At 35.6% G+C, this 22,528-nt stretch overlaps 1 protein-coding gene across 3 annotated transcripts in view; it reads right to left on the reverse strand.

The window, feature by feature from the left end:
* LRP1B (LDL receptor related protein 1B) overlaps positions 1-22,528 on the reverse strand; it is a 1,954,889-nt gene that overhangs the window by 838,529 nt on the left and 1,093,832 nt on the right. For all 3 annotated transcript variants that reach the window (XR_012421093.1, XM_005573071.4, XM_015433154.3), the window contains exons 8-10: positions 9,009-9,231; positions 5,519-5,690; positions 861-1,004 (exon numbers count right to left, since the gene is read on the reverse strand). Coding sequence is in view for 2 of the 3 variants with exons in the window: in XM_005573071.4 (XP_005573128.4) it covers positions 861-1,004; positions 5,519-5,690; positions 9,009-9,231 (539 nt within the window). In the remaining variant the exon portion in view is untranslated. The remainder of the gene's footprint in view (positions 1-860; positions 1,005-5,518; positions 5,691-9,008; positions 9,232-22,528) is intronic.

The raw sequence follows: 22,528 nt of genomic DNA on the forward strand, positions 1-22,528 counted from the left end.
AAAAAGCTGTCACTATGACAAAGGTACAGACAAACTAGACACAGTAAAAAGTAGTCATCATAAAATTAAAAATAATGGGGTCTGGGGAACATTTAAAGACCAACAGTCCCCAGTAGGATCATTTCAATCAGGACTATTCTACTATACCTGAATATCAAGACTCCAGGAAAAGACCTTAACTAATTATTGTGCAAAATATTAAGTTGTGAGAGTAATTTTTAAAATCCTTATTACCATATTTAAATTAAAATAAATTATTCTGGCCTATTTAAAAAATAAATCAGAGATATATCTAAGAGATTAGAAAACTTTTTGATAAAATCATTAAAATTTTTTTGATAAAATTGTTACATGTTTGATCTCTAATTAGCATAGCTTCAGTTACCTGAAAAATTAAATCATGAAAAATTAAATCATGAAGTGACTTCACTCCCCAGTGATGGTAGATAAAATGAAGCCTGTCTATACGTGGATTTCTGTCGAAACAAGCAACACACCTATTATGAGGAGTAGCATATTGTTTCAAATAGGAGGAAATCTTATCAACTCATCATTCCAGCTCATTAGCTCACATACATCCTTTAGGGAATTAAGGGAAGCATCTTCCTAAAAATCTTCCCCAACATATGTTTCCCTAAAAATCAATAAATTTAGTGACTCTACAGCCTGGTTAGTTTCTAATTCACATTATCACAACAGAAAAATACTTATTTTGAGAAAAATGGACAGTATATATTTGCAGGCAAACTTCACCTGTTGAAGTCTCATGTTATGACTGATGTTGATGCTGCTAATTAATACTTAAAATCCTATTATAAGGGGGGTAGCTGCTGGCAAAATGTTTTAGTTTAACAACATACTTTTGCATGACCTGCCATCGCTTCCCAAGTTGAAGCCAGTCCTGCAGCGACAGGTCCGAGTTTTGTAACTGCTGCTGAGTAGACAGATGTGTGAACAGCCCCCTGGCATTCCATATGGATCGACTTCACATGCATGGCTTCTGACTACAACAAATAAAAAACAGCATGCGTGAAATTCAGGTTCAAAGATAAGATAACTATGTGCATCAGTATGTCAAAATTTCTATAGTGTAAACACAGGGAATCTTAGCAAAATTTTGTATACTCAACTATTTAGCACCATAATCAAATGCAAAAGAGTTAAAACCCATAGAAGAAGAGATTGAGATTTAACAAAATCCTCCTAAGTGGGCATTTAAAAAAACAATTCTAAGAAATAAAATGCATTCATATTAATTTAAACTTTTCACTGGTGAGCAAAATAAAAGTAACATGAATTTTTGGTACATGCGTCTCATCCTTTTTTAAAATACTAATTTCTAAAATGAATACAAAGATCCATAAAAATAATTCCAGGTTAGGTAGTTAAGCAGAGAAAGGATTTACTTTGAAATGATTCATCACATAAGCAACTAAACTAGAAGAAATGAGATTCTGTGATTGTACTCTGTTGAGAAGTGCTGTGGCAAAATATTTTTAAAATTTTTAAGTCTATTGTCATTTTGAGACTCTTACCACAAAATAAAATATGTGTGTGTGTATGTGTGTGTGTGTGAAGTTGTCAAACAGTGGAGGCTGAGTGTATGTACAGAAATTGAGGAGTAGAAGAATATTTTATGAGTATAAAACCTAGTAAACTAAAAAGGTAAGAAAAGTATTATATGGTGAGGACGAGAAAAGAAAGACGGATCAAAGTGAAAAGAAATAATAAGAATAATGTAAGATTTTATGTATTACTGTAATTATGTTTCTTTTTTTTCAAACAAAGAGATGTTTAATTAATGCTGATACAGTATTTTTTTCATTTAAAATGAGATTCATTTAAAAATCATTTCATTAAATGATTTCATAAAATCATTTAAAATAAAAAAAAAATCCTTTGTGCCTTTTGAGGTTTCCTTTTAAGCTACATGCCTGTATTATCTATTTAAAGGATAACTTTTTAAAAATAAAAATAAAATAATAATTTAACAACTGTACACACAGGGACAAGCCATAAGCTGCACCAACTGGATCCTAGATCCTCTTTCCCCAAGGGCAGCCCATTCTTGGTTCTTAATTATGTTTCTTTTAGATCACCCACTTGTTTGAAATGGTGATGAATACCATGGCAATATTCTCTTCATAATAAAACTACTATGCTTTTAATAATTATGCCTATTCTCTTTGTATTATTCATTCTCTAAGTAGGAATATAAGTGAAATGCAATTTTAACTATTTTTTCTCTGCTGAGTGTTATTTTTATTTTCTAAACTCTCTCCACTTAGATCACATCTCCTCTCAACTAATCACCAACTCTCTACTTTCTCACTCTCATCAACACTTTTGCTTTTTCCATTGGATCATGTCCATCAACATGCAAATGTACCATTATTTCTACATCTAATAAAGAAATCTTTTAACCCAAATCCCCACAACGATCCTTCCTTCAACTAGTTCTCCATTTCTCTCCTCTAGCTTACATCCACAGTATGCAAAGCTACAATGATCATTTTCTACAATTCTTTTCCTTCCTCTCTCAAACCCATTCTACTCATGTATTCACTTTATCCTGAAACTGCCCTTATCAGATCCCAGTGAGCTTCGTGCTGCTAAATCCAATGGTCAATTGGATTTAAGAAGCTTCATCTCAGTCTCCTCTTTTGGTTTTTCCTATTCTTTGTGACATATTGCTGGAGCATACCAGTGTACATTACTTGGAATGCTTATTTCTACATTTGTATTTACTGCCTTCACGTTCACATCCATAGTCATGGCTTTAAATGTCACCTATCTGCCAATGACTCCCAAATTGGTATCTCGAGCCTGGACTTCCCTCTTTCAACTCCAGAATTGCATATTTAAATATTTTCATTTTAATTTATAATAAACATTTAAAGTAACTCATGAAAATTACATTTACTATTTTTGTCCTAAATTCACTCCAAGCTTAGTTTTCCCATCTAAAAAATAACTAAATTATTCCAACTGCTCTAGCTAGACCATTGGCATTATCCTTGATTCTCTTTTTATTTATACTCCACATCTAATGTATCAGAAAATCTTATTGGCTCTATATTTGCCTATATTCTGAATTTCCCTATTCTCCCCACTTTCACTGCTGCCATCTTGATCCAATCCACCATCCTCTGTAACCTCCCACCCTTCTCCTCCCCACTACCTATTATAAACAGAGTAGCTATATTGGTTCTTTTTTTTTTTTTTTTTTTTTTTTTTCTTTTGAGATGGAGTCTCGCTCTGTCGCCCAGGCTGGAGTGCAGTGGCCGGATCTCAGCTCACTGCAAGCTCCGCCTCCCGGGTCCACGCCATTCTCTTGCCTCAACCTCCCGAGTAGCTGGGACTACAAGCGCCGCCACCACGCCCGCCTAATTTTTTGGATTTTCAGTAGAGACGGGGTTTCACTGTGTTAGCCACCATGGTCTTGATCTCCTGACCTCCTGATCCACCCTTCTCAGCCTCCCAAAGTGCTGAGATTACAGGCGTGACCCACCGCGCCCGGCCGCCATATTGGTTCTTTAAAAATGTAAGTCATACCATGAGATTTTTCTGTTTAATGCTTTCTAAGGACTTCCCATTTCACTAAAAGTATAAGCAAAAGTTTTTTTTATATATATAATAGTCTACAGAGCCCTACTTGTTATGATCCTCCTTTGTTTCTCCAGCCTCATTTCCTACTTCTCTTTTCCTCATTCATTCTGCTTTAGACACACAGGTATTCTTGCCACTCCCTGAACAGTCTAGACATGTTCTTTCCTCATGGCTTTTGTGCTTGCTCATCTCACCACCTGCAATGTTTTTGCCCAGATATCTCTGGTATGGTTTGGCTGTGTCCCCACCCAAATCTCATCTTGAATTCCCATGTGTTGTGGGAGGGACCCAGTAGGAGGTAATGGAATCATGGATGCCAGTCTTTCCTATGCTGTTCTTGTGATAGCAAATAAGTCTCCTGAGATCTGATGGTTTTAAAAAGTGGGGTTTCCTCAAGACCATCCTGGCTAACATGGTGAAACCCCGTCTCCACTAAAAAAATACAAAAAACTAGCCGGGCGAGGTGGCGGGCACCTGTAGTCCCAGCTACTCGGGGGGCTGAGGCAGGAGAATGCCGTGAACTCGGGAGGCGGAGCTTGCAGTGAGCTGAGAACCGGCCACTGCACTCCAGCCTGGGCGACAGAGCAAGACTCCGTCTCAAAAAAAAAAAAAAAAAAAAAAAAAAAAAAAAAAAAAGTGGGGTTTCCCTGCACAAGCTCTCTGCCTGCTGCCATCCACATAAGATGGGACTTGCTCCTCCTTGCCTTCTGCCATGATTGTGAGGCTTCCCCAGTCATGTGGAACTGTAAGTCCAATTAAACCTCTTTCTTTTGTAAATTGCCCAGTCTTGAGTATGTCTTTATCAGCAACGTGAAAATGGACTAATACAATCCCCATGCCTTTCTCCTTCAAATACCTCAAGTCATCATTTAATGTCATCTTTTCAATGGAACTTCTTTTGACTATTCCATATAAAATTGAAGACTGCTCCCATTTCTAACACTCTTTATCCTCCTTACCTTCTTTATTTTCTCTATAGCACTTATTATCTTCTAACATAATACATAATTTACTTAGTTATTCTGTATTATAGCTTCTCCGCTGGAGTGCAAACTCATAAAGGCAAGACTGTTCTGTCTGTTTTATTCACTTCTGTATTCACAGTATACATAGAATAGTTCCTGGAACATAGTAGATTGTCCATGAAAAAATAATGAATGAGTAAATCTTAATATTAAACTCTAAGAAGGCTATCTACAGAATTTTATATTTGAATCTGTTCTAAACATATTTGTGACAATGTACAGCCATGATTAGATATATGTTAATGCTTAGATAATTCTAGGCTAGTTTTGATTTGAAATATAAGTATAGAATATAATAAAAAATTTGCTGGTGGTTTTTTATATTTTCTTATTTTATATATGACTGAACCTAAATTGTATTGATGAACAGCATCACTAATCTCCTGTAAAAAACAACTGGTTTGTTTTTCTGAGAAAAACTGCAGCCTTCTCATTGAAAATTACTTTTTAATGAATATGTGTTAAAGAACAATTGGAATGTTAAGTTAGGAGAGCCCAATGACTATAGTAAACACTGGCCAGATACTGCAAGGCAATCACCTGATTTTAAATTTGTCTACCAAAATGATATTAAAAAAATTTAAAAAAATAACCTTAGCATCTGAGTTTCCTGTCTATATACATCACGACTGAAAGCCCCTTCCTGAATCTAAATCTTGCTATCATTTCAATTCTATTGTAGAAGCGATTCACTAGGAACTGAACAATTTGTCATTTAGACTTGTGACGGGAGTTCTATCCCACCTAACAAGCAGACATGCCCACTTTCGCTGTCAAAGCAGAGAATTTATGACTCACTCACTTCAACACCATACAAAAGCACAAGTACTATATCCCCATTCAATCTACCATTAGGAAGGTTAGAAAGAAGCCTTCCCACTTACCTGTCGGTTGAGTTCTTTTCTGATAAATTCGGATTCCCCGAGCATTCTCCATTTTAATTAATGAGTGAATATCAGTGCCATTAAATCGGTTTATCCTTATGATATTGTAGTTGTCAGAATTGGTTGCATACAAATAATCTTCGAACACAGTTATACCATAAAGATGTCTGACCTATAACGAGGGGAAAACATAACTATGATTTTTAATTATGTAGTTTTCACTTTGAAAGAAAAACTGATTGCTATTTACTAGTATGGGAAATGGCTACAGCAGGAGAACCACAAGGATGTTATTTACTTTTTCTCAAGGAGTTCAACATTTCACTGATTAAAACTTATTTTTGCCAGGTGCGGTGGCTCACGCCTGTAATCCCAGCACTTTGGGAGGCTGAGGCGGGCGGATCACAAGGCCAGGAGATCCAGACCACCCTGGCTAACACGGTGAAACCCCGTCTCGACTAAAAATACAAAAAATTAGCTGGGCGTGGTGGCCGGCGCCTGTAGTCCCAGCTACTCGGGAGGCTGAGGCAGGAGAATGGTGTGAACCCGGGAGGCGGAGCTTGCAGTGAGCTGAGATCCGGCCACTGCACTCCAGCCTGGGCGACAGAGGGCGACTCCGCCTCAAAAAAAAAAAAAAAAAAAAAAAAAAAAAAAAAAAAAGAAAAGAAAAAGAAAAGAACACATTATGTAGTAGTGTTTAAAACAGTTCCACATGTAGAGAGAGAATTTTATTCATATGTCACTAAGAAAGCATATTTAGTAGTTATTTTTCAAAGGCTTCTGAGAGTAACACTTTCAAGCATATTCAATAATATTCCTATGACACTGTTATATATAGTTTGAGATATTTTAAGGGCTACTTGTTTATACAGTAATGGATATGTAGAAGTTGCAAAAACATAGCTCTGCCTGTGAAACGACTAATGAGAAAGCACCTCTGAAGATTTGTTTTATAAAGTCAAAATCCAATTTTTTTGTCCTAAGCTATGTTTAGACTAGCACTTGCTCCAGCACTGAAAGTAATATATAAAGAAATCACATATTTGCAATCATTGTAAATAAATGTCAACATTTCACTCAGAAATAGCATTATTTCTAAAGCCAATTTATAATAGGAATATAACTGTTTCTTTTGAGAATTACAATGTTTATTGCTATTCATATTCTTAGTTAACAGTCCAGCTCTTCTCTTTGGCAAAGGTCTTGGGGTTTATGGGGAAGAATGGACATCTTGAACTTAGAAAGTTTTCCCCTGGAGCAAAAGGAAGAATACATGTACTGATTTTCTGATAAAAAGGCACATGCTAGGCACGTTGCCTTTGGCTACTCCTTTACTTAATTTAAAATGGTTCTGTTCCAGGGTATAGTGAAGTTGCCAATTGACTTGCTGCAGAGATTTTGTTGAAAAAGCATCTGTCACTACTTTTGGCATTACATCGCACACTTATAATACATACATTTGCAGTTAGGAGAATTTGAAAAAGTACGTGTGGTTTGATTATAAAAATACTTATAGAACAAAAATCACAAAATGTTCTATTTTAACCAGAAAATCTTGCCAGTTCTGTAGTTTAAACAAAAACATTTGATTTATCTTTCTAGCATATATGACTCATTAGTTCTATTTTTGGTCTTCTTGTATGAGATGTGACTAAAAGAAGACTGGCTTTACATGATGTTTTTGGGTTTTATCTCATTTCTTCATGCTTAGTTTGGACATAAAATATGAGAATTACTAGGGAGAACTATTCCACATTATAGCCCAAATAGTTCTTTTCTATGTACATGTTATTCCACAGTATGGGCATGTGTTGTACTTATGTGTGGGTATAGTCAAGTGTGTATTTACTAATATCATTTTCCACCTAGCTGACATCAAATTTACTAAAAATGTCTATGGCCAAATTTTGACTTGGATAATACTTTGTCCTACAAAAATTATAAGCAAGCTCAAGATTCTTCCCTTGCCATTAGTCTCATGCATGTTTTGCTCAAAGTTTGGGGCCATTAACCAGGAAGCCTGTAGTGATGGGATATCAACATTGTTGTCTACATGACTGCCAATTCATAACCCAGGAGAAAAAGCGTGCTACATAAGAGGCAATTGGTCAAGGTGGAAAATATGTTCAGCCAGTAAAGGTAAAATTCACTCACTATGTCCCTATCTTCCTGCAGAAAATACTATTTCCCCTAAAATAAACACCTCTGCTAATTATCCCCTAGGCAGAGGTAGGAGAAGCCTGGAGCAGTAGATAAAGCATTTTGTCTTCAGCCCCAGTACTTCAAAAACTGTATCTATGTTGGATTATTTAGTGGCAGACTTAGCATATGTTTAAGGAACAAGCAAAATACAGGCAACAGACATGGGGAAAAAAAGAATAATTAAACACTTCAGGTTTTCAAAACTTTTTAAAGTAGTCATGAAAAAAATTATTTGAACTCCCTATCTTCATAACAAGGTTTAACTTTTTAATTGCAAATAAGTAAAGAGAAGGGCCATGATAATCCTCTCAGAGGTCAGGTCCTCTAAGGTTGTAACTAAGAACTTTGAAAGGAATCAAGATTTTTGGGGCAGTTGAAGGTGAGAGAGAAAGCACTGGCCCACCTTTAACATTGAACAGGTTTCCCCCTAACCCCAAACAGATTAGTGCATCTCTTTATCTGTCAAGGAAGGAGAAAGGATTTCATTTTTAAAGCTGATTAGAAAGTAAAAGTAACTTTAAAGGATAATCACAGAATATACCTGTCTTGCATTGCAAAAGAATCCAAAGAGATTCACATTTTCAGCTCCATAGACTAAGAATCTCACATAAAATAAGTGCAATCAGTGAGATAGAATCAGACTTTTAAACGTATTATAGTAAATAAGGCTGATTTCTACTTAGAGATCTCTTTTAGGCATTCACTGAGCATTGTTTGCAAAACGTAATTCAGCAAAATAAAAAGTAACACATTTAGGAAGAATTTTGACCTTCATGACTTTCACAGAATTCTCTTTTTAGGAAGTACTTGAACACATCAGAAGTCAAAATTTAATCAAACCAATTAAAATAATAAAGGTACTTTTGGGAACAGGCATTTGCTTTTGTTAGAAAAATATCTCCAATGCCACAGGGGACAGATGATAGTTCAGCTCCTCATGAATGAACTACTTAAATTAGTTTTTAGCAAATAGGCCATAAAATCGGATCTATTTTAATACTTTTATTTTTTACTAATATAGCATTTTTGTCTTTGTGTTTGTTTACTTGTTTATCTGTTTTTAATAGAAGGCAGAAAGAGTAAGAGAGGCATCTCCAATTTTGTGGAAATATCACAATATCACTGTGAAAAGAACATTCTCCAATATAGGAAATATACTGTAACTTTTATGACTCATTGCAGCTCGACTTCACAAGAAATTTTCAATATTGCAAATGTTGGTTTCCTTTTTGTATTATTTCTTTCATTGTATTACCCTAGGAGCATTTTCTAACAAAATTGTACTTACTTGTCTGCCTTGAATGATAGCATGTCTATTTTTTCCTTGATAGTCCACTACTCCCACATAGTCCAAGTAAAGATCTACCCAGTAAACCAATTTGTTGACTAGGTCTAGTGCCAGTACAGCTGGCTGCTCTGTCTTTGAATCAATTATCCTTGTTCTGTTCATCCCATCCATGTCACATCTCTCCACTTTGGCGACATTCCCGTAGTCAGTAAAGAAAAGTTTTCTGTTGAAAGAAAACTAAATGTTAAAGCGGAGGGTGGGGGAGGGAAGCACATTTGATGGAGCCATCTGTAAAAAACAGAACTTTTTCTTCTAATTTATTTCAGTGATTACATCTGTTGGCTTCCCATAACCATTTCCATATAATATCACTCATAAACAGAGAAATCTGCTAATGAATATTGCAGGGCATAAGGGAGCAGGTTAACCAACAACTGTAAAATTTCCCCAAAACGAATGATTATAGTGGGTTTATTTTTGTATTAGAAGAAATGTTTCTTTAAGCCTCATAGAGCTGATGGACATCGACCACATTCAGTGTAAGCTTCAGAAGTGAGCCAAGTCACCAGGCCAGGGCACGTGAGCTATCAGCCTTTATCTTCAACCTGCCTTTCAAATTGCCTGGTAATGTTTGTCTCCTATAAAAGTTATTATGCAGAGCTCAATGATGCTGTGAGTGGTGGAGAATAGCAAACCTGGAATGGAATTAAGCAGACGGAAAAGCAAATGTGCTGTTTGTAGCAACAGAAATAAAACATAAATAATCAATTCCCCACCCAAAAGTATCCCTAATTCTCCCAAATATTCCCAAATCACAAAATTGTATTTAAGAAGTATAGGTCATTTCTTCTCATTTTTTCTTAGTATTTATTTTGGAGAAAAGGCTGAAAAGCAATGTTGACCTCTGAGACAACAAATTCTTTCATGCAGTGCTAATGGTGTCTGTCAAAGTTTAAAATGTAACTCCAACACCCCAGTGTCTAATATTTGATTAGTATTCACTATGTTTAGTAAACACAAATCAATTTTAATTAACCTGACAATATTTAACAAGATTACCCACTCATGAGACTAAATTACATTTGTAAATAGAAGACCATCTTGCCTTGACTTAAATACAATCTCAAGAATAATCCGATTTACAGTGACTGAGCAAAATTAAGATTACCTAGAGTATAAAATATTTGATTTTACAAACTTGGTGAATTAGTTTTTAGTTACTTTTCTCAACATACTTACATTATCTAACAGTATGGGCTATCTTTCAAGCTTAAACATGTTATTTAAACTTTAATTTTAATTTAGCTCTCTCTGCTGTGAGAGACACTAATTTTTAAACATTAGTGCATACTATTGGTAATAGTACAAGCTAGATTTTATTATAAGTATATTTCCCCCAAATGTTCTTGAAAGATCAGTTTATCATAAGTTAAAATTAATTTTTTCAAGTTCTATCTATTTAGGTGAAGATCTTTCGATTCTAGTGAAGAATAAATAAAAGAGCACATCCTGCAGTTTCATTGTCATGCTAAACGATCAAATCACTGCATGGCATGCACACGTTCCCTCTCCCCCTCCATTTCTCTCTCTCTCTCTCTCTCTCTCTCTCTCTCTCTGTCTCTCTCTCCCTGCTTCCATCCTGCATCTCTGCTTTCTTCACTTATAAATCAATTTGTTCATAGCTATTCTGTTTCTATAAGGAGTACCCAGTTTCACTCTTGTTTACTGTAGAACAGTGTTCATTATTTTTGCTACATGAAACTTTTTCTCATAATGCCTCTCCTTTTATATATATTTTTTTCTCACTAGTTCATTTCACAGCGGTGAAGTTGGTGTGCAGGTGATTTGACTTTGGGCATGGAGAAATTAAGGTTCTGGCTATCATGTGACATGTAGAGACTACGTTTAGATAGCATTATGAAGCAGGCAATTGCAACTGTTTACATAGTACTTAACAACTGGAAAGGTGAGTCTGAAGAGGAAGCCTTCTCTAAAGTCATCTTGAGATGACTTAATTGAACGAGATCTCCCGACCCCTGAAAAAAAAAAGAGGAGTCTCAAGACAATCTTGGAGGTATGCTATTAGAGAAATAAGAGTAAAGGAGGTCAGAAGTTAGCGGTAACACAGATGTTCACAGACATCTAAAAGAGAAAATTTTCAGAATAAAAAAATTGAGTGGCTGACTGGGTCAATCACTTTACAAAGCAAAGAAAGAAGAATATAGATTAAGAAAATGTCACTGAATCTGATATTCAGTAAAATACTAGTAATTTTTGCCACTTGTGTTTGGGAAGTTTAGTTATGGAGGAAGAATATAAAGCAGGTGATGATGAAGGAGTTCAGAAAATGTAAGTTATTCTTTCAAGAAATTTTTCATTGATTTTGACCTTCTCTTGCAAGAATGATGCAATTGATTCTCATATTTTTTTCTAAATCATGATAAAACTGATTGAGATAACTCTCTAAGTTTCTGCCAAGTATGAAAAAAAAAACACATGTAAATATATAACTGATCAAAATTGAACCTTCTCAGACTTCCGATTCCTGACTATGATGAGCTCTATTCACTCTTAATTGAAATGCAAAAAATCAAAGAGTTCTAAAGAATAATAGCAACATGACCATAAAGTCACTACTATTGAGTACCTATAGTCACATGATGATATAAATGTTTATTTGTGTGCTTGTTTTTAGCAGTGTTTGATTTTAGCTTAAAATTTCCTGTTACAGAGAAAGGTTTCATTCCCAGGGCATTCTTTAGTGGAGGCATGGCTGTATTAGAATTGGTAAACACAAGCTGAGGTTTTTAAATATTTAAAATTCAACTATGTCATTTGTGATATAAATGTTGTTGAGTTAAAAATCAATCTCTTCTTTTCTATAAAATAGTTTTCCAAATCATAGACAAGTAAATGGTGCTCTGCAAACTCCATGATCCCGTGGATACTTATGAGAGACAAAAGTACCAGATAATTTGTATTTTACAGATGAAACAGGTTCAAAGCCTTTATGGTTAGTCCTTGCCAGAGGCATAAATGTCACATCTTTTTGAAAAACTTGTTATTTGGAATTTCAAACTTACACAAAATTTTTAATTTTGAGGAATAGTAGAATGAATGCCTATACCCATCACCTAGATTCGCCAGTTGTTTACATTTCATTCTGTTGGCTATTTTACATACTCATTGAGCCACTTCAGAGTAAACTCTAGACATCATGACTCTATTCCTAAACACTTCAGCATCCATCTCTTAAGAAGGTTAAGAAAGACACGGACATTCCCTTGCATAACCACAGTATATCTCTCATAATCAATACCTTTAGCAATGTGTACAATGTATAGTCCTTATTCAAATTTGCCTTTTGACAGATAATGTTCTTTATAGAAAAAATTTCTGATTCAAAATCTAATTCAACATCATGCATTGTATTTAATCATCTTTTCCTCTCAACTCCTTTAATGTTGAGCAGTTCTACAGCTTTGCTTTGTTGTTCATGATGTTAGTATTTCCGAAGAGTAGATAGGAGTTGTTTTGAAGAATATTCCAATTTGCGATCTGTCTGATTTTTGTCATGTCATAATTAGGTTGTATTATGCCTTTTGAACCAAAATGCAATGATTTTGCACTTTATTGTTACTACCGCTAGGGCTTAGAAACAGTGGGAAAGCCTATGATCCACCCCCAAAATTACACAAAAAAGAATTACAATGGTGGTTTGGAATCCCATTCATTCCACCATATTCGATGTTTTCCGAACACTTAACTCTCTTAACTTCCAGGGTCCTACTCTCTTTTTCAGCATCTCCTCCCACCGGGAACTAAGGGCCCCCAGTTTAGCACTCTCCCTGGAAAACTCATGGTAGATTGTGGAGATCAGTCCCAATTCAGCCCTATGCGCCATTCCCTTTAGGATAGCAGTATTAATACATTTTTTTTTAAATCTCTCTTTGTTCTTACCTGTGTTATCAACTTTTTTTTTTTTATTATGCAGCAAAAAAGGGCATTGCTGTTGTCTTGTTCTACATTTATTTTTAAATATCATTCTAGTTTCCACTAACAAAAATATTAAAAGAAACCAAAATTCCAACAACTGTCTATTTCTAAGATGTTTAACTATTAGCTCACAAAAGAAAACATTTCTTTCAAATTTCCAATTATTCATCCCATTTTCTGAATTATGAATCCCATAATTCAGCTTCTCTACTAAATAACATTTTATTGTTTTGGTATCATTATCCCATCAGATATGGGAAACTGTTTTTGTCTGACATCTTTGTGATTATATGAGCAGCCCTGTTTCACTACAATCATATAAGTTTTATACAGTTGAGGATAGTAAGAAACTTGGAGTATTATTGGTAAACTTGCCTAACATAAATCAAAAGTCACAAAGGGAGCAGTCATGGACAGTGACAGAGCACTGTGCTTACAGAGTTATGGCACCAATCATTTCTATACTTTAAAGGAAAGAAATTGTTACACACACTGACATCTTAAAGCATGTATTTTTTTTTTAGCCGATAAAAATAAGAATTACTTTTGCCAGTGATATCCATTTTAAATAATGCTTCTGTACTTTAATTCAAAAAAACACAAGAGAATTTAAATACATCAAAGTTCTGTCCATGTCCTTTAACTGCATAGTCAGTCCCTGTCCTGAACTCTTAAATGTTGGTTATAACTTACTGATAGAATTTAGAAATTTTCAAAAGGCTCTCAAAATGAAATGACTTATCATCCATTTTTAACTTTAAAAAAAGCTAGGTTACACAACAAGATTTTTTTGAAATGAAGTTAATAAAACAAGGTATTTTACATAAGATACACAATGGGGAGTAGCTAAGAAGGGAGTAAGACATAAGAGTAGGGAACCATATATTGCCAGATTTCAAAACTCATTGCTATGATTAGGATCTGGCAAACCCTCCATGTTTATTATGTCTTAATGAAGACAACTGCTTTCCTTTTTATTTCAGGAAAGTGATACATATTTTCCTCAGAAAGGTTTGCACTAGGAACTTCATTTTTTTCTTGTTTTTATAATAACTTAATGTTATCCAAATAGCATCAATAGTAATACAACCTTATTTTTTATGCCATTGTACCTTGTACAAAAATTGAACAAGAAAGTAATTTTCCACATTATATAGAGTAATTGAGGTATATTTAGAATTAAAGTAGGAATATTAAATATTTAGCATAGCAAATCTAAAATGCAATTGCAAATCTGAAAAAGTAATGAGTCTTTGAAATAAGAGGTTTAAATTCAAATTCAATTAGTTCCTGCCACTTAAAGCATGTGGATAATAAACAATTAAGCTATTTTGTCTGTCTAGCTAAGACTATTCAAGACAGTTATTTATTGATCTTTACTTGTTTGGGGATTTCACTTTTGTTGTTTGAAAAATCTTTCTTGTGCTTGGTTTTCAGTTTACACATAAACACACAGAAATTAAACTTGACATGTGGACTCCCACTGACGGCTGGCTATTCTATATTCTGGAAACATTTCCACTTGTGATTTCTCCAAAAGTGTACATGTATTGGATATGTCAGACAATGTGGCTGACTCTTTCAACATCCTTATTTACCTAAACCTGCCCCGTTTAGTGTTTCTGAGGGGGCAGCCCTATGCGCAATAGTATAATCCCATTTCTCTCCTCCCTTTTCGTAGATAATTAGACCAAGAATGAATATGGGATTCCAGTGAAACCAAATCATAGGCTGAGAGGAGTCACTAGGAACCTTTCTCTCAATAATCTGAACTGCAAAGCATGGGGTCCACCTGGTGCACAGCTGCTGTAAAATAGGTAAGGTGAACTGCTAGTATGGGAGGATGTGAGAGAAAAATACTGAAGCCTGTGTATCAAAGTAAAGGGGCTATGAGAGGCAAGATGAAAGAAGCCATGTCTCCCTTGAGTGAGGGATTCTCCGGGCCCCAGGAAGTCCATCTTTACTTCCTGTCCTTAGGTCTGTGAACACAGGGGATTATCTGATTCCTCTCAGGAAAGAAATCTGTATTTGAGCTAACTTTGGTAGGTTTCTATACTTGGAAGCCAAAATGCCATGACTAAACCCCCATATTATTTAACATTCTATTTTAAGATTCAGAAAAATTGTGTTCTAAAGATTTTGAACAAAGCAAACATTGAAGCAGCGTCCTTGTCTTGGCTAAATACCTGGGGTTCATAGTCTCAAGGGAATCGAGGACGCAGACATACAAGAAGTGGGTTTAGGAATGGAGGTTTACTAGGCAAAGAAAGAGAAAGGATAATAGCTCTATCTCCTGCGAGAAAGAGGGGTACTCCAATGGGCCTTCTGGCCCACAGCAGAGTGCACAGCATTTTATAGACAGGCTTGAGTAGGCAGTATCTGATTTACATAGGGTCCAAAGATTGGTTGGACCAAGTGTGACGTTTGCATAGTGCAAGAGGAAGCTGGCCACCCCACCCTAATCTTATTATGCAAATTGGGTCTTTGCCTGGCCAGGGCCATGCTGTCTACTCCTGACTGCACACGTGGTTGGCAGAAAAAAGAAAGGAAGGGAGGGAGGGAGGAAAGAGAGGGAAATAGAGGGAAAGAGGGAGAGAGAGAGAGAGAGAGAGAGAGAGAGAGAGAGAGAGAGAGAGAGAGAAAGATGGTGTTACCATTTTGAACATGGCTAGTGCCAAGTAGCCTTTCCTGTTGGCACAGTTGCCAGCATTCACCCATACAAGCTTACAGCTTGCTTGTCTATGTCTGCAGCTTGATTTTACAGGCTGCTTATTGTTAGAAAAGAAAATGATGTGGGACTGCTTTTCATTAAAGGGAAAACCTTACCAAGGACTTCCTCACCCTCACTATCTGCGTAAATAATTTCTTTTTCACTCCTATGTATCATTCTACTTTAGGGAATATTTCATATTAAAATTTTAACTCTAAATTAAGAACTCATTTTGTAATCTTTACAAGTAAACCTCATAAACCTATTTTGGCACTGAGTCAAAATGCTATTTATGAAGAAACACTATTTTGGCCTAAACTGAAAATATCTTAAATCTTTTCTGTAGTCGCTAGAGAAAATATTAGGAAGAAGAACATTAATAATGAGCAGCAATTTAGAAAAATTATTTTTATCTCTTTTAAATTCAATATATTATTCAAACCACAGATTTTCAAATGTCATTCCCTAATCAAGCTAGCTGAACTCTGGTGAATACAAATGCAGGCCATCCTTATCCCCACTTCACCCCAACACTGCCTCTCATTCACCTTTTTATGATGAAAACAAATTAGCCTTTTAGGCTTTTCTTTCAACTTGCCTTTCATTTTCCATAACCTGAGAGCCAGGAGTTAACTAACACTGTAAAAGAAGAGCACTAAAAGTGTGGAGAAATAGAAAGATTTGTACATTTTTATTATTGATTTATTTTTTCTTTTTATCCATGTCACACAGATATTTCATCAATGTCTAACGCAGTTTGAAACATGGTGGGAAAAATGCTTAACCATCTCCTCTCCCTAGATTGTCATTGTCTGAGGTTGAGTCTAGGCCCTATCAGCAAGAGAAAGGCTTGTACAGCTTGATTTGTTCATGATCCATCACTACTTCCCCTACCTTACTCCACATCCCTATTCTCTAAGAAAAGAACAACTTGGTTTATGTTCACTTGCTCATTCCTGTCACCCTGGCTACACTTCACTGCAGCTGCCACATCTAACTGCCTAAAAGGTAATGACACACTGACCTAACATTTTGACTGCGAGGCATCCCTCATTCTTAGGCTGTAATTGAAACTATAAACCCACCTCTGTTTTAGATAATATCAGGACTAAATCTTGCAGCATTCTCACCCTTCTTTTCACAAGTCTCTGCTTAAAGTGTAGGACAGGCTAACATTTTGTCCACTGGTACAAAGCAACCTCCCCTCTTCCTACCCCAACCCTTCTGATCTGCGCTGTGAAACTTTCACTCCATGCTCAAACTCCATAATATCTTAAGATTACACTTTGAATGTTCCAGAATATTATGCTCAAATGGTAAAATCCACTGCTTTCTGAAGGTCTCACAAACTGGTTGTATCACTGACAGCACCCATCCTTGAAGTATGTATGTGTATATATATATATATATATATATATATCTCACATATAATATATATATAATTTTTTTCATCTGGCCTTTGACAGACTTTTTATAAATTTCCTCATATGGGAATAATAAGATATAAGACTCAGACCTGAAGTTAGGCTAAAGGATGAAAAATACACTTAAAGCCATTCTAGCATAGAAAAATATGTTTTCCAGATTATCCAGCATAGCTCACTGGAGTTATATTTCAGGCCTAAATTATTAACTAATCATAAATTATTACTTTGTTCAGTTGTTTTCATTGTCCTTTTTGCATACAGTTCCCTTGGAGAACTTGTAGGAGTAATGATTAGTTCAGGGTTAGATTTGAATATTCCTTTATCTAGCCAATTTTCATCTTTAATGACATTTCAATATTCACTTTATTTTACCTATGATATCAGACTATAATATAACTCGGATGTATTCCTAAAAGGCTTAGACTAGCTCTCAAATCTAGCACAAGTTTTGCTTCTCTGTTTACTTTATATAAGCAACCTGAATTTTAAGAATATAATACTGTCCCCTGTGAGGAGGATGGATTAAAAATGTTGGGTGATGGAAAGGGAGATTCCAGTTTGGTAGTTACGCACTAATGTAGAAAGTAGAAATGGAAAAGAGGAGAGAGATTCAAAAAATAATTTGGAGTCTGAGTCAGGACTTCATAATTAAAACTGAATAGAGACAAGGATTTCAACTGAGAGCAGCATTCCAACATAATATTAATTTTCACATAATATATTTTAATTGGTGTTCCTTCATATTTTTCCCAATAAGTCTACCTGTTTTATAAGATCTCAGGGTATCATTCCATTTAATACAAATAATAGAGTTTATGTTTTGGCATATTACTTTTCATGACCAAGGGCATCTTAGGACTCCTTCAGGGATCAGTTTTCAGGATACCAGTAAAAGCTCATGCTCGATATACATGATTCATGTGGACTAGTAAAGTATTTGATGTAATATATTAGAATTCAAAAGTTGCTCTTTGAGATACATAGAGGTGTGTAACCTAATTTCTGCACTTAAGGAAGCCCTACTGGCTTGTAAGGGCATTGTTCTGAGTTGCAATAACACAGATGACTGTCTCAGAAGCGACTAAGGTAAGTATCCATGAAGTTGTGGACTGCTGAACAAATCTGGTTCACTGCTATGCTAATTACCAGTGAGCCGAACTGTCAATTTCCATTTCAAACTCCTACTAAATGGAGGAAAACAGTGTTGAAAAATGAAACTTTAACTACAGCACAGCTTTCTTTTATATTATTCATTGTTTATACTTGTGGACCCATCTCATTTTGATGTTGGAACACATTGTGCAATAATATTGCAGTGGTAATAAAAGCATATGATTCTACAGATTAAATCACACTGTAGAAAGATCAAGATTTCTTTGTTCAGTGCTCACTGTCCTTGCTGTGAGGGGCAGATGTACTTAGAAAAAAGTAAGGCAACAGTTTTGTAAAACAATACTTTATGCTGGTTTTATCTAAATTTCTTGGTTTAGTTTTAGGCAGGAATGCAGTATCAAGCTCAAGCTAAGTGTTTAAGACTAAAAAGGCCAAATGAAGCTGGTGAAGGGAAACAACTGTCCTCACTCCATTGGCAAAACATGCATTTTGATAATCACGATGCTTCTAGGCCAGGGTTTCTTGACCAGGATGAGCTTCAGGGGTTCCATCAACAACCAGCTGTGTAGGGCTGTGTTGGCAGGTCTGCCAGCAATTATGTATTCCTACAGGTGCATTTTTCTGGCAAGAGGATTAATACTTGAAAAGGTAAATGTCCATGCTCTAAAATCATGATTCTTAAACTTTATTGTGCATAATAATCACCAGGGGAGCTTGCTGAAATCTCCAATTCCTATAATCACTGTGGTGGGAAATTTGGCATTATCTAACACCATTAAATATTCATTTACCATTTGATCCAGCAATTCTTGTTTCTAAAATTCATCCTGAGTTTGCATCTTAACAAAGAAACAACACATACACTAAGTTATTTATTGCAACCTTACTAATAATAGCAAAATATTAGAAACATTTTTTAGCCAGCCCTCCCTTCTCTGGCTGTTTATTAATTTCTTTCCAGAAAACCAGACCCTAGTTTCTGAGACTGCCACAGGGAATTCTAAAGCACCCGGCCTCCACCTCTAGAAAAAAATACAAAGCAAGACCATTGAGGATACAGATGCTTTTGAATTTATGAATACTTAGGGATGACTGAGATGGGTAGCTCTGCAGAGTGTTAATTGACTGACAGGTGGATGCAATGTCTGGTAACAAGCTCTTGTTAGTCTCATAATCAAAGAATTTAAAATTGTAGGCTAGGCTAGGTGCGGTGGCTCACGCCTGTAATCCCAGCACTTTGGGAGGCCGAGGTGGGCAGATCATGAGTCCAGGAGTTCAAGACCAGCCTGGTCAATATGGTGAAACTCCATCTCTACTAAAAATAGAAAAATAATTAGCCAGGCATGGCAGCGTGTGCCTCTAGTCCCAGCTACTCGGGAGGCTGAGGCAGAAGAATTACTAGAACCCAGGAGGTGGAGGTTGCAGTGAGCTAAGGTTGGGCCACTGTACTCCAGGCCTGGGCGACTGAGCAAGACTCCATCTAAAAAAAAAAAAAATGCAGGCTATGCGATAATGGTAACTTTGTCACAATTTTTGCAATTTATTATATGTAGGCCAATTAGTTTTTCAAAGAAAACAGATTGTTTCAATCACACTTGGATTAGAATTCTTCCTGTAAAGGTCTTAGATTATTGTTTTCTGCTCAGTCTTCATGTCTTTATTTTTTCTAACCTCATGTTCTATGATACCCAGTTTACGTGTTAATTTGGCAAGGTATAGTCCACAGTTACTCAAACACTAATCTAGGTGCTGTTTTGAAGGTATTTTGCATCTATAGTCAGCTGCCTTTAAGTAAAGATGATTATCTTCAATACTTTGGTGGGCCTGATTTAATCCATTAAAAGAATTTAAGAGCAGAACCATGATTTCTCTGAGGAAGAAGTTCCATCTGTGGATTACTACCTCAGTTCTTGCCTAAGAGTTCCAGCCTCCCCTTCCCGATTGCCTGCCCTACAGATTTCAATCTAGCCAGACTCCCAAGTGCCTGAGCCAATTTCTTGTAAGAAATCTCTCTGTATTTATTTATCTTACTGGCTCTGTTTCCCTGTTAGAACTTGGACTAACACAATATCCAAAATTCTTTCGGAGACCACTTCTCTGCCAGTTTCTGTCTACTTGATTTGGGTAAAAGTCCAATCTGAGTCAACCTCAGAACTTGAGTGACAGCTTCAAGGAGGAATATATATATATATGTATATGTGTGTGTGTGTGTGTGTGTGTGTGTGTATGTGTGTGTATATATATGTATGTATGTATGTATATATTTTAAACTATTGGACCCAAATGAAATTTGAGCCATTACATTTCCTTTTTTTTAAAAAAAAAGCTTATTTGGATGAAGTTTTCTAACACAACTAAAAACTACTTATTTTATAAATATGCATGGTTGAGGGAAATGGTAACTGGAACACTTACCATCACTCCAAGAGAAACAGAAGTCCAATGTTCTACTGTCAATAAATGTATTGAGGCCATTCTCAATAAATTGTATTATCTATCATGAACCTAGTAAGAAGTGTCTAACATTGGCATTCATTGTAAAATGGAAAATGCTATGATTCGAAATTTCAGTTTGGAATATCTGTCCAGTTCCTTATTATTATTATTTTTTCTTTAAGAAAAAACCCGCCTTCTCCCACAGAATTTCACTCCTGCTGCCCAGCTTCATTGATGTGGTAGAACCTTCCACCCCTGTCTCCTTGTCGTAGCCAATTAGACCAATGGTGAATGCCTAGCCCTGCGGCATCTAATACATTAGTTGGACTGAGTCAATCAGCTTATTTGACTTAGGTTTTTAAAACTTTGACACAGAAAGCTGGAAGTGGTTGATGGCCTGAACAGACACATAAAGTAAGGGCATTGGTCACTGTATCTGAGGCATGTGTAAGTGCAACAGAAAAAGCCTGCCAAGAGGGAGACAGAAAGAGAGAGAAAGAGAAATGAAGCAAGCATGAAGAAAGAAGTGTTCTTTTTCTCTTTGCTCATATATAACCTTTGAATTGTCCCAGGGAATGTGTTAAGGCTGCTATTAACTATTATATTAAATAGTGGGTCTACTAACCAGAATTTACAAACGGTAAACAAAGACTGCAAATAATGCTGTCAATTGAAAAAAAGAAAAAGAAACGAATTCAAACTGTAGCAATTGTAGCAATAGTAGCTAATGAATTTAGCTACAATTCATTAGCAATTGTAGCAAATGAAAATAAACTCCAAGTTAATGCTGCCCTCTATATTACCATGATAAATTCTCTTTTCTCCACCTTGGATAGTGAGAGTATTAAATTATAATAGAGACCTAGGGAGATAAAGTGCTTTGCCCAGGATCATGCAGATATGTAATTACAGGGTTTGGTTTAAAACTCCAGGTCTCTTAATGTATGGAAATGTACTATACTCAATTTCCTCCCAATATTTTTCGGTTCTGTATAGTATCATGTACTTATAAACCCACACTGTCTTATAGTTCTATTTATATTGAATTTTAACTATCATTTGCAAGTATAAAAAACAAACAAACAAACAAAACCAGTATTCAGACTTCCTGCCTTTCATTTCCAATTAGAAGGTAAGAGCTCTGGGAAAAGGAGTCAGTTGTCTCTATAGCACACAAAACATTTTCTGTATCTAATAAACACAAATGACAGCAATAACAACACTGTGCTTTTGAGTTTCTACTGAAGTACTGGGACCACTGAAATAACTGTAGGCAGGGCTCCAATGTGCTGAGAGACTGTGAAAGGTTAATTGATACATGTGCATTATTCATCAGTTTTCCTACATATGTAAATAAGAATGATAGCATGCCTATGTAAAGTGCTACAAAATTGCTAACTGAAAGTGAGTGCAACGGACACACAAGTCTTTTATATTTGAGCACACTATAATAATTCTGCAAGCAATAATGCTCTAAAAAGCCTTAATCTTTAGTTTCCTTCCTTCCCTTCCTTCTCTCTTATCAATAGATATGATCAACTTTTCAAAGACAGCCCTATTTCAGTTAGAACTTATACTAGTCTGTATACAAATTTGCATAATCGTTAATAAATAGTAGTTAATGTTAGTGCACTGGATTCAAGAAAATTTTACGAAGACTATGTAAAAACCTTGTCAAAGATGATCTCATTGATCATGAGGTATACTGATAGGTTGGTGCAAAAGTAATTGTGGTTTTGCTATTAAAAGTAAATCGTTTTGAATCCAGCATTATATTCTAAACAATTTGAGAGGAGGGACTACAATCTTTGTGGAATAATCCTCAAGATATAAATCAT

Source organism: Macaca fascicularis, chromosome 12, assembly GCF_037993035.2.
Source record: "Macaca fascicularis isolate 582-1 chromosome 12, T2T-MFA8v1.1".
Taxonomy (NCBI): Eukaryota; Metazoa; Chordata; class Mammalia; order Primates; family Cercopithecidae; genus Macaca; species Macaca fascicularis.